General features: G+C 41.9%; 1 protein-coding gene across 4 annotated transcripts in view; it reads left to right on the top strand.

The window, feature by feature from the left end:
* THSD7B (thrombospondin type 1 domain containing 7B) overlaps positions 1–13,020 on the top strand; it is a 299,951-nt gene that overhangs the window by 96,164 nt on the left and 190,767 nt on the right. For all 4 annotated transcript variants that reach the window (XM_064717910.1, XM_064717908.1, XM_064717909.1 and 1 more), the window contains exon 4: positions 9,322–10,117. In XM_064717910.1, coding sequence (XP_064573980.1) covers positions 9,322–10,117 — 796 coding nt within the window. The remainder of the gene's footprint in view (positions 1–9,321; positions 10,118–13,020) is intronic.

Genomic DNA, 13,020 nt, shown 5'->3' with positions numbered 1-13,020 from the left:
AGTAGAAAATTTCATGGGTTAATACAACCCCTTCATATGATCCCTGGATCTCAGTCTGGCCTGATGTTCAGATCTTAACCTGACCATATTTTGCTCTCCCCTACCTGCATGTGCAGTCGTTTGGAATGATGCCTGGCAAAATCTGCCTCCAGATGGGATGGAGATTTTTCTTTCTTCACGTACTCATCCAGATATGATGTGCTTAGTTATATTTTGTAATTCTTGGCACAAGATTCCCAAGACTTATTCTTATCTTAACACCTGCAAGCCTGAATGAGGTAATTTAATCATGCTCCCTGAGTGCAAACTGAAGTATTTTAGTATTCTGTTCTGCTGTCAAGAAGCAGAATTTATGATGTGATGGGAGTTTATTTCGATTAGGACATTATTGTCTTTGTTTTGGTTTTCCTATTACTTTAATTAAGGAATTTTTGTGAACTAGATTTAGTTGTTGGGGTTTTTTATTGTTGTGGTTTTTTTTTTTTTGATTTGTTTGTTTGTTTTGTTTTAGTATGTGCTATATGCTTGTCCTTCTTCCCTGAAGGGAAAACCAGTGGCATCTCAAAACCTTTCACCCTGCTCTGCACTGGAAACTGCAGCTCTTTGAGAGCTCTTTGAGTTTTTGCTCAGCCACCCTCCTGTCAGCAGCCAGTGCTCCCAGTGTGTGTGGGACAGTGAAATTGATTTACTGCTGGAGAACACTTATATTCCACATTTTGGCATAGCTTCTCATTTGGTTTATTCCTGCACAGCTATTTTCACACAACACAGAGAGCTGTGCTTTTCCAAAACGCTTTCCCTCGAGAATATGGAGTGTCTAGAGTAAATGGAAATTTAATTATTAATAATTGAAAGGGGATAACTAAATATGGACTGTAAGGAAAGTGAAAATGCCCAGTAAAAGCAGTTTGTAGAGTTCTACAATAACCTCTGTCCAGTTTTGATAGAATTGATAATGCACACATTTAAAAATAGAACTTTTCATATGAATTAATTATGCTGTTGCCAGGCAATCGTTATTATAGGTGTTCTCCATCTTTGCAGAAATACTAATTAGCAGCAGTTGGGCTCCATGGAGCTCCTGCCCATTGTATAGCTCTTCTATAATGTTTATTAGGAATAATGAGTAGCCCATATGGTTGGGAAGGTGTTTCTGTAGCAGTACATGATGTCTGTGTTTCACCTTTTCTGTTCCGAGTGCTGTGGGCAGCCCCACTCCTGCCCCGGAGCAAGGGGACAGGGGCTGCTCCAAGTGGGCTCACCAGAGGTCCCACCTGGAGAACTTCCCCAGGAGGACACATCTGCAGGAGGCTGAGGGACAGGGGAAGCAGCTTCTCTGTTTCACCCCAGCCAGACCTGGTAGCACCTCCATGTGCATCTCTGGGTTTCCATCCCTTTACCATCACATATTGATTGCTGCAGTAGCTGAAAATGTCTGTGGGCTTCTGGGCTGTGGTGGGTTATAAAATATGTAAGTTGGAAATAGGATGAAGCTAAGCAGAAAAATTATAGTTCTTCCTTAAAATGATGTCTGGAGGGGGATGCATGCATTTCTGTGATAATGTGTTTGTGAAGTAAATTTGGATACTTCAGAAAGGTTCTGCAGGTGTGCAGATTGCTATATTATTTCACAACTTTTTTCTCTGAAACAATTTTTTAATTTTGCTGTTATTTTAATTAACAAACATAATTTAAGCTTCATGAAAGAGTAAGAAAATTAGAAACTGCAGTTGCTACAATTTGGAAGAGGGGTTGGGCTCTATCTTTGGTGTTTGCTGGGTAATGAATTCTTACAGAACTAAAATAAGGATTCTGTGTGTCTTGAAGCTCGAATAAGCAGATGTTGAGCAGCTGCCTCCCCCAGCTGTCCCACTCAGGCCTTGTCTCAGAGCAGTGAACCTTTGGCAGAAATTTTCCTGCTGTGCTTCCCTCAGGAATCCATGAGTGGCAATCTCTCCTGTTCATAGGTTCTCCCCCGTGAGGAGGTGAGGCCCTGGCACAAGGCCCAGAGCAGCTGTGGCTGCCCCATTTCCCTGGAAGTGCCCAAGACCAGGTTGGACAGGGCTCGGTGTTACCTGGTCCAGTGAAAAGTGTCCTTGCCCATGGCAGGAAATTGAGCTGAGATGGTGTTTATGGCCCCTTCCAACCCAAACCATTCTGTTGAGGTTCCTTGTGAAGATGCAGATGAGGTGGACTCTCCAGAGCTGAGTGCATCCCAGCTGGGCTCTTAGCAGAACATGGGCATGGGGTGAAATGCTTCAAGCAGGCTTTGCATGCTTGAAAAATATCTCAGAGTGACTGTCTCTGTGAAGGGTAGCAGGGGAAAGGCAGTGTGTGGGAAAAGCAGAAAAAACTCTGTGTGAAGCTTGCTGGTGTGAAAGCAGTGGTGTAAGGAGCTGCATCCAACTGGAGAGACTTCTGAATCACCCTGGAGCCAAGTGAGAAATAACCCCATTCACAAATCTCTCTTCCTTCTTCTTGCCTGCAAATATCAGAGTGGACCTCCTCAAGTTCTTGTTTCATTGTGCTTGAAGGGATCTGAGATTTCCTGTGGACTGGGGAAAGGACTGAAGTGTAACTGGGGGCTCAGGAGAAGGGGCTGCTGACAGGGGTGTCCAGCAGTGCCCAGGATTTCCCCACAGCCCCACTGGTAAACCGGTGATTTGTGTTACAGGAAGGGCTGTGTAACCTGTCTTGTGTTGATTCTGGGTCTGGTTTTATTTCCCACTGAGAAATAACAGTTCCTGTTGGGGATTACAGACCCCAGAGTCAAGCTGGGGTGACTGAAGAAACATTTCTTTTGCTCTTAAGGTTACATTTGCAAACACCTTACCTAGGCTATTATGTTTAAAAAAGAATTGGTTTCCATAGATGTTTGGAATTCCAAAAAGGCCAGAGTTTGATTATAGCTATTTATAATCCAGCACTGAGGTGGTTTTAATCTCATATGCAGTAAACAATTTAGAGTTGTAATCTGTTGATAAGATCTATTTATTCTTTTTGTTTTTCAATGCATAAGCTTATATACATTACTTATTACTAGGTCTCATGTCCTATTTTCCACTGCTGTCAAGGCCAGAAATCTGTTATTACAGACCCTCAAAATGTGTTGGATGAATATGACAGAAATGTTTTGGAATATGTGGGGGTATTTTTTATTTTTCTGTTTTTAATTGAGAGTTGAAAGGAAAGAATATTTTTCCCTGGGCTGTCTCTGGGGTATGGGCACATGATTGAGTAGCTCAGCTAATACCATTTACATTAGTTCTTAATATTGGGAAATCCTGCCTTCCAGTGCCAAGGGGTTAGTAAATCTCTGTATTTTCATAAACAGCAGTGTTCATTACATTCTGCTGCAGAATGTCTTTCTTGCTGGAGTGTGTCTAGAGTGTTACAGCATATGGATAATAAAGAAAAAACCTGAAGTGTAAAATGGGAACAAACTGCTGCATGGCTGTAAGTCACTAAATTTCACATTTATTCAGATCAGAAATAAGATGAATAACTAAGCTGCTGAATTGCTCGTTTGTGTAGGTCATGAAAGTTTAAAAAAGTGCTGCATATATTTAAAATTAATCCCAAGAATCAGAGGAATTTTTTATGCCCTGTATGACACTCAGCAAATAGAACAATAGTCTTTTGTATAGAATCTTTCATTCAGATTATAGTACAAAGGGATTTAATGAATTGCTGTTAATAATAAATACGAAAATAATTGACACAGTTAAGAACAGGCAAGGAAAATAATCTGTTTTGGCTGAGATGTGGCAGCAGATGCAGGGCAAGGAGACAGGAGGGCTCTTTCAGAAAGCAAGGGAATGGGCAGTTCAGCCAACTACAGCCATACTAACCTTCCTTTGTGTTATAAAATACTGAAACATCCCAGATCTGGTGTCCTCGACGCCAAAGATTTTAGCCTCTTTAGTCTGCAAGAAAATATGTGGCTGTAGGTTCCTTATCTAAATCTTTAGAATTATTTTTCTTGGCATAATATGCCAAGAACCCCAATGCCTTTGTATCTTGCCAAGAAAAAAAATATTGGTGAGGAACTATGTTATAATTTGTGTCATCTTCAACAGCTTTGGCATATGAGAAATAAATATACCTCCAAATCTCATAAAACATGCATAATTCTCATAAAATTACATTAAAATTACATAAATCTCATAAAACCTTCTCATAAAACAGCCAGTTGTTCTGGTGAAACATATTCAATGGAATTTATTTTTTCTGTCTTACTAATAGTGGAGATTAATTAGCTGTAATGCCATTAGGAATAAGGCTCATGTGTTCTCTGAGTCAGTTGTTACCTGTTCTCAGAATTCACAGGCTGAGTTGGAGCTCTGCACTTCCCAAAGCCATGCTCTGGTGGAAGGATGACATTCAGAGGGCTTCTGGGACATTTCAAACAGAAGTATTCAATTAAAGTGGATGCTGCAGGGATTTTGGGGAGTTATGTCCCGTCTGGTGGAGTTAGTCCTCAATAAATGAAGTTGTACATCTTTGTTATGATGGATAAGAATTAGGAGATTCTGTTCAAAAACAAGTTGTTAAGGTCTTGAATGATTGCTCCTAAATTTGATACTTAAACTGAAAAAGAGGGTAAAAATGGGTAGAAAATAGGACTATTCCAATGGTTGTCTATTAATTTTTTCAGTGTTCCTTCAGTGGAGCGTATCTCTTATCTGATACAAATTACTAACACAATATTCTGTTTTACTGATTGCTCATCTTCTGCTAAGTTTGCAAATCAGAGCATAGCAACAGGGAAAGAGTCATTGTGGGAGATGCTTATTATTGAATGAATTCTCTGTTGGTGAAATGGTTTCAATTAAGCTAAAATGTCACAATAAACAGAGCATAATTATTCTAGCAGTTCTTATAAAGCAATAACATACTTACTAAGCAACTCTTAGTGGGATTCCTCTTGTAAGTTTGGTGTTCAGTGGTGTTTTGTCTGTGAAGTGTAATTATTATCTGTATAGCCTGCTTGCCTTCTGTGTGTGTGACCTGTGTGTCAGAGAGCAGATGTCACTGCATCCTTTCAGACACAATTATGGTGCACTTGTAGGTAGGTCTTGAAGGCAGGGAAAACAAATCAGTGCACAGTGCATCAAATAAACTCCAGTTGCTGTGCTATTGCATGTTTTGAAAGGGGTTAGAGAAGCTGAGTGGGGTGATAGTACAGCTCTTTCTGGCTGATCAAAGATGAGAAACAGAACAATGTGTAATTTTGCTTTAACAGATTGTCTTGACTTATTAATCCCTTTCATGTCATTGCTTGTAGTGTTACAGATGCTGTGGAAGAAACAGTGGGATGTCTTTGTTCACAGTTGTTCCCAAACAAAGGCACCTCATCTGTCTGTTACGATTTTTTTGTGAGCCCAGCAAGTTTTGTTTCATTTTTGGAAATAGTGATTTGGTTGAACTTCTCTTTGGCTTGGTTGATAATGGATTTATTCATGCTGCTGTGTGTTTATTGGTACTTTGCAGATCTCAGTGGTACTTATTAGTGAAAACCTTTTTTTTTTTGGCATGCTGCTGGAGAAAGCCTTGCTTTGAGTCAGATGCTCCTACACAGAGAAACCCAAGTGGAAAAGGACCACAGGAGCTCATCTGGTTGGACCTTACCACAGAACAGGTTCAGCATTGAATGCACACCCTGAGGTTCCTCAGGGTTTGCTCAGTCAGATCTTGGAAACCTCCAAGGATGAGGTTCTGTTGTCCTTTGGGGCAGCCTGTGCCCAGGGTTATCCTCACAGCAGTGAGGATTTTCCTTACACCCAGCTTGGAGCCTGCCTGTTTCCATGTACATCCACAGTCTGCGTCCTGCTGTGATGAGATCAAGCATCCATCCAGCATCTGATTAGGGTACAATACATAGGAGACAGACTGTCAAGCCTTTATCTTCATATTTTTGTACTTTCTGTAGACAGATCACTGTGAAATTAATTTCCTCTTATTTAGTTTTCTTCTTTAATTACCAGTGGCCTTCCTTTCTAGATGGGGAGTTGTAAAGCATGCTTCTGCAGTTCAGGCTTCTGATGCCTAAATTCCAGTGGGTTTATAACACAGTTAATATTATAATTCACATTGTGCTGAGATGTTTCTTTTAATTGACTCAGATTTTAAGAAAAGTGTAAATTTAATATGAGCCCTCTAAAAATAATTAAATTCTAATTACAAAGCGGACTATTGATGAGAAGTATTTGCAGCTTTCTCCTCATTTGAGCTACTGAACAGGATATTTAACCAAGCAGTGAAACATTGTGGATAAGTTTACTGCCACAACCTGAGGAGATTGTCAGAAAGTGAAAAAAAAATCTATAGTAATGGGTTTTGCATCTGATTTTTTAACCTTATTTTTCATGCTTCTTTTTCTGGTATGCCAAGAGCAGGCTCTGTTTTTAGCATGTTTGCCAGGGAATAATTGCAAATTATAATGTGTCTAACGACAGTGTAATTACTTACAAGTTCTTGCTTGGTGGTTTTTTTTTTCGGTTTTTAGTAATTTTTCATTCTAAATTCACATCTGACTTTAAATAATGGCCAGTTCTTGCTTTCTGGCTTCAGCTGAGTGTCTCTGTATCCTGTTAATGTTTGAGTGATCATTCTGCCGTTCATGAGTAGAGCAGTTCATGAGCAGCACCCAGGAGAGTTCTGTGCAGTGGGGAAAGAGCAGTGCTGAGTTTGATGAGTGATCTCTGCTACAACTGCTTGGCATTCCTGCATGGGGGGAGGGGGTTAATGCTATTTTAATGCAATTCACTGTCTTAAGAAATAGTAAGCCCTTGATTGGTGTAATGTGTTTCAAGGTCCTATTGATGTGTAAAATTTCATTCTGTTTAATGCTAAAGAGATTTTTTTTTTTTTAATTTTTGCTTTGAATAAAACTGGTGAAAATGGAACTTCTTCTGTACTGAAACTCCGACATCTCTAAAAACTAAACTGTCTTTGCTGAAGTGCTGCACAGAAATAAATAAGTTCATGATACAATTATGTTGTGATGCTTAATCATTGTCACTTTTCTCTGTTATAGAAAGCCACCCAGGACTTGAGATCTGAATTTTGACTATTATCTTTAGATGACAGTATTTGCATAATCTAATGTCTGGTTTCAAATCTTGGTGGCAATAGAAAAGATTATTCTGTTAGATCAAGGTGAGGTATCAAGGACGAATGTTTAAGTTGTCAGTGGACCTCTTCCCTGTAACAGAACTTCAAAAGCATATTTAAAGATTAATTTTTTTTTTATTACTTAGTTTTTAAGCACACTGGATTCTGCTGAAAGCCTGTCATTAGTGTAGGACAGCTTGTAGAGCACACTAAGTTTGATGCTGCCTTTTCCCATTCACAGTAGCTGTCATGACTGAGTCCTTACCTTGGGCTGATATCTTTTGGTGAGAAACAGAGGCATTAAAAGGACACAGATTTCTGCACATAGCCTGAGGGATTCAGCAAAAGCTGCAGCTGTCCAAACCTCGAGGACTCTGCCATCCCCTCTTGCCCCAGCCTGTTCACCACTGCAAAAGGTGCCTGACTGAGGGCAGAGCTGCAGCCCTGGCTTGGAAGATGGGGCAGGAGGAACAGGAACCATGGGATCTATTGGAAAAGAAGTTTAGTTATATCCAGTTCCTATCTGCTTCTCTCCTTTCCTTAAAATAAAAACATCGGGAGTTTTTATTTATTTATTTTCATTTTTCATTACACAGTGTCAAGCCCCTGTCTCTGGAGGATCAACTCCTCTATTCACAGAGAAAGAACAATGGGATTGCCAACAAAACCATCATTGCCTGAAGAAAATACCTGGGATTATAATAGCAGCTGTTATGGGACTGGTTTTGGTTTTTGTGTGTGTTTGGACATCTAACTGATTCCGGTAGTTTTAAAATCAATTAAAAAAAAAAACTGACTGCAGTAGCGTTGCTTAATATAAATCGACTTATTTGTTCCAAGTTCATTTTCTGCCTTGAGAAAATAGAAACTATAGGGCAATTGCAGTGTATTTTCAGGCAAGAATTACATATGCAATGTTTGTAGTGAACAAAATGGCTCTTTTATGAGGTATTGGAAAGTTTTTAAACTTAGGAACGAGATAACACCCCCTTGAGAGGATCATCAAAATCCCTTTAATAGTCAAGATTCGGCCTGAGTGCTTTTCTCTACCTTTGCTCTTCAGTTTGCTGGTAATTTTGTACTTTATAGCCCTCAGTATTTTTTTGATTTGGTGGATTTTTATTGAATAATATTTTCACACACAAATCGTTCTATTTTGCCTTGTCTGATTGCTTTCACTTGTAAATCCTCAAGTAAATTTCATACAATTACGTGTGTCTGTTGGTGTGCTCCAGAACTGAAAACGACATTGCTGGGTTTTATTTTGATTTAATTTCTCCTCCTGAATGATGGCTTTGCCACATCTCATAGTGCCACGTGCTGCAAGTGGAAACGATTTACTCAGTGTACCTTGAGGGTGATTATTTTCATGTATTTATCCTCACTGTTTTATCCTTTTGGATGATGACTCTGCTGCTTCCCAGTGCAGTTTATTCTGTTGACTAATTGCTCTATTAAGACTGTTTTCCTCTTATCTAACTTGACTTTCTTTTCCTATTAGATGATTGTTCTTTTATGATCATTTTTATATTAATTTGTACAAATGAAATTAAATATTCATTTGGGATGAATTTTACTGCTGCAGAAATTAAAGGCTCGCCTTTAATTTGAAGCACTATGAGGCATTTTCTTTTTTCCCCAAACATTCTCCATGTGAGTACACTGGGAGAAGCAACTCGCAGCCTTTAGGAAGCATTTAACCAATTTTAGGGACCAGCTGGTAGTTATTTGCTTTTTAATACATGATGGGATATGGCTTATATTTTATATATGATTTATATTTTTTAACGTGGGCAGATAGTGATAGGAGAAGGAGGAACATATTGGAACATGGAACATATGCCATTAAAAGAGGCAGGAGGGGAGAACATATGCCATTAAAAGAGGCAAGATTTTGGTGAGAAGTTAGGAAGAAATTCTTTAATCAGAGGGTGGGGAGGTCCTGGCACAGGTTGCCCAGGGAAGCTGTGGATGCTCCATTCCTGGAAGTTCCCAAGGCCAGGTTGGAGGGGCTTGGAGCAACCTGGGACAGTGGAAGGTGTTCCATGGCAGGGGGTTGAATGAGAGGAGCTTTATGGTCCCTTCCGACCCAAACCGTTCTGAGTTGATGGCTTGGTGGTTGTCTGATGTTCTGCCGTTGTCAGGAGGTTGAAGATTTTGCAGGGCAGCGTTGTGTGCTATTTCTCACCAGCCCCTCTCTTGCAGGTCACTGGGGCCGCTGCATCGGGGACTGCGGCTCGGGGGGCGTTCGCAGCCGGGCCGTCTGGTGCACCCACGCCGAGGGCTGGACCACGTTCCACGCCAACTGCGACCAGCAGGACAAACCCGAGAGCCAGCGGAGGTGCTTTAAAGTGTGCGACTGGCACCTGGAGCTGTTCGAGTGGGAGGTTTCGGGATGGGACAGGTGCGGGCTGGTCCCGGCCGCGGGCGCTGAGGCGGGGGCCGAGGCCTGTGTCACCGCTCAGCACGGGCTGCAGCGCCGCAGCGTTCGCTGCCTGCAGAAGCTCAACAGGACCGTGGTGTCCAGCGAGATCTGCGAGCACTTCAGCCCTCAGCCGCCGGCCGAGCAGGCCTGCCTGGTGCCCTGCCCGCGGGACTGCGTCGTGTCGCAGTTCTCGGGCTGGTCCCCGTGCGGCCCGGGCTGCGCCGGGAGCCTGCAGCACCGCTCCCGGGCCGTCATCGCTCCCCCGCTCTACGGCGGGGCGCCGTGCCCCAACCTGACGGAGTCCAGAGCCTGCGGGGCTCCCGCCTGTCCGCTCGGGGAGGAGCAGCACACCTACAGCCTCCGCCTGGGCCCCTGGGGCCAATGCCGGCTGCCCCATCCTAGAGACGCGGAGCTGGCGGGCAGGACGATGCTGGATTTGGGCTCGGACTCTGGAGAGCGAAGCGCGGCCGGACTCGGTGGCTCTCATCTGCAGCAGCCGGCCGGGGAGGTGGAGATCGGGTACCAAACCAGGCAGGTGCGCTGTGTGCGGAGCGATGGGAAGCACGTGGAGCTCAGGTAAGGCTGATTCCCGCTCCTGGCATCCCCGCTGCCTTTGTGTGATGGAGCCCTGGCTCTGCCTGGCAGCGCCACGGTGAATGAATCCCATTCTCGAGTTTTAAACGCAGTTTTTAATGTGTTTTCTTTATGAACCTTTTCTTGATTTAATTCCTTTCTAGCGTATGTTGAAGATTTTGCATTCTTCTATGGTTTGTGACTGTTTAAATTCATTTTATAATTTTTAATAATTCTCTTCTGGGTCTCTTTTTTGTTGTTGTTGTTTTGAGGAAATGGAATTATATATCACTTTGTGCTGTTGCTGGGCCCTGGCTGTGGGAGAGGGAGGATCCATTCTCAGTCATGTACTGCATATATTTGGTATAAGAGGCTAAGACTGCATCAGCTTAAACTCCTTCATTCTTATGAATCAATACAGGGTAAAATAAATCTCAGATATTGTGAATGTGCTAGAAGGTATATTTTGGAAAGAAATCAGTCAGTAAACCTGGGATTGTTATTTTTATTGAGGAGCCTTCCTGTCTGGATGTAACTCTTGGGTGCTGGTACAGCATAGGTGACTGGCACGTCCATCTTGGATACAGGTTTTTTATTTCTGTCCTTATCTAATGTTTTATCTAATGATTACTCTTTGTCCTTATATATATAGGTTGCTTTGCTGTAATTTGAATGTGAAGGTTACAGTAATGTTCAGCAAAAAATGGAAAGATTTATCCTTTCTATTTCTCACATATAAATTTAAGCTGAGCTCTGCTGTTTGACTTCAGGTTGGATTTGGGTAGGTGCCAGTAGCTACAGATGACTGATAAATTGATTGACTTATGAGAAAGTCAGAATTTCTGGAGATCTTATTGTGTTCTGTTTTTCAAGGAAATTAGAAGTTCTTGAAAAATCCTTCTCTTGAATTTTGCAGAAATCAATCTGTTTCTCAATAATTCATAGCTCCTGGCACCTGCACAAACTCAAATGGCAGAGAGAAGGGGTTATTTTACATCCAGTTCTCTACCCCTGTTAATTTCTGCAGTGTTTTTGCACACACACTGAGGTGAAAATATGAATTCTAACTGTTTTTCTTACCCACTCCTATTACACCCATAGCCAAGTATGAAGTATTTTTTTTTATCACTTGGAAAAAAGTCAGGCTTTGTGAAATTTTCCAGCAGTTTCTAACATCTTGACTTTATTACTCGTCTCTTATTATATGCCGATTCTAAATATACAGATTTTATGCTCGTGTAGCTGCTTGACTTTAATGGAGTCACTTGTGATTTATTCCACAGTGTGACCAGCAGCAGCTTTATGTCTGTTAACACTTGTTAGCTTTCTCCTGCCTCTTGCAACTCATTTCTTATCAGAGGCTCTGGGAGGGCAATCCTGATTTTGTTAAAATTTCACTTGCTCTGCCCTCACACACTCACTGCTGTATTTGCTCTAATAATGGAAATGGAAACTTTCTATAAATGTTTTCTGTGTTATACACTGAGTTTCTGGATGACAGTGCAGAGTTTTAGTTTTAGTGGCTATCCCTGATCAAGCTGTCTTTTTCCTTGTTCCTTTCTGAGTTTTTTGCTGATCTAGCCCCCTTTTTGGGAGTGTACAGCTCCATTAGCCACCTCCTGGCAGTCTTTTTCTGCTGAGCTTGTGTCTCAGATTTACTGCAGAGCTGGGCCTGACCCATCCTTTACTCTTACTCTAAATGCAAGAGCAAAGCCCATTGATTGAGTAGGGGAGAAAAGGTCATGTCATGTTACAGCATCCAGACACTCACACACTTCTCCTTTCTCCTTTTGGACCTAAAATTCAAAGCTAAAAATCCAGCCCCAAATCCACTCCCTGTTTGGTTCCAGGGCTGGAGTGTCACAGATATCAAATCCTCCTGACAGTGACTCCCTTTAAGCATCCCCTGGTGGTGTCCTCCTCGTTTTGTTGTGCAGCAGATTTGCTGCCGTTCTTCTGAAGAGCAGCCCGATCTTACAGATGTTGCTGTACAGCACCGGTGGTATTTTGGCTACTGATAAAGAAGAGTAAATGCATTTGCATAACCCCGTGGTGGGGACTGGCGGGCAGCCAAGTGCCTGCTGTAAACCAGGGGAGAAGTGCCTTATTTGTGCTCCTGCATTTTCCTGGCTGATGTTTCCCTTTTTTACTAACGTTGCTAAGCAAGCACCACTGTAAATTGAACTTGTGGAAAACTGGGGGAAAGCACAGGAATATCCCAAGATGTGCTTTAAGAGCAGGCTCTGAGCTGCTGGGCTTTGCCTTCCACCAGTGCCCAGTTCTTGCAGGTGACAGGAGAGAACAGCTAACCACCACCAGAGCAGAGGGGCCACATCCTCATCCTGCTTCCTAATTCCTAATGAAATGGCAAAGATGCCCAATTTATTACCAAGGTTGTTTAATTTACTGGTGTCTGACTGCAGGGCTGTAAATAGGAATTACTGGGAGAGGAGCAGGAGCATGTGGAAGGCTGGACATGCCGTGCCAGGGAAACAGAGCTGGGGATGTTTTTGATTTAATATCTTTTCAGTCTGGAGGTCCTGCATTTCTCAAAAGAGAAGGAAAAGGGACAAAGGAAGAGGAAAGGGAGGGACAGACCTTTTTGAAAACACCTGAAGTGACAACAATTGAACAGCCAAACATCAGTAGGCTTTGAGAGGGTTTGCTTTTGCTCAGAAACGGTTTTGGTGTAGAAACGTTATATTCATGAAAATAAAAGGGGTAACATCAAAATAGAATGATGTTATGGATCTGGTTTGAACCTTTTAAAGACTTTTCTTTATTTAAAAAGTTGGAATTTTTTTCATACTATTTCAGATAGAATTCAAGTTTCGTTTTAGTTCAGAAAAACGTTATGGTGTTGCCTTAAGCCTTACATTCAATAACAGATTCAAACACAACCACTT

The sequence above is a fragment of the Zonotrichia leucophrys genome, chromosome 7 (assembly GCF_028769735.1).
Source record: "Zonotrichia leucophrys gambelii isolate GWCS_2022_RI chromosome 7, RI_Zleu_2.0, whole genome shotgun sequence".
NCBI classification, from domain to species: domain Eukaryota; kingdom Metazoa; phylum Chordata; class Aves; order Passeriformes; family Passerellidae; genus Zonotrichia; species Zonotrichia leucophrys.
This window is presented reverse-complemented; position numbering and strand designations above follow the sequence as displayed.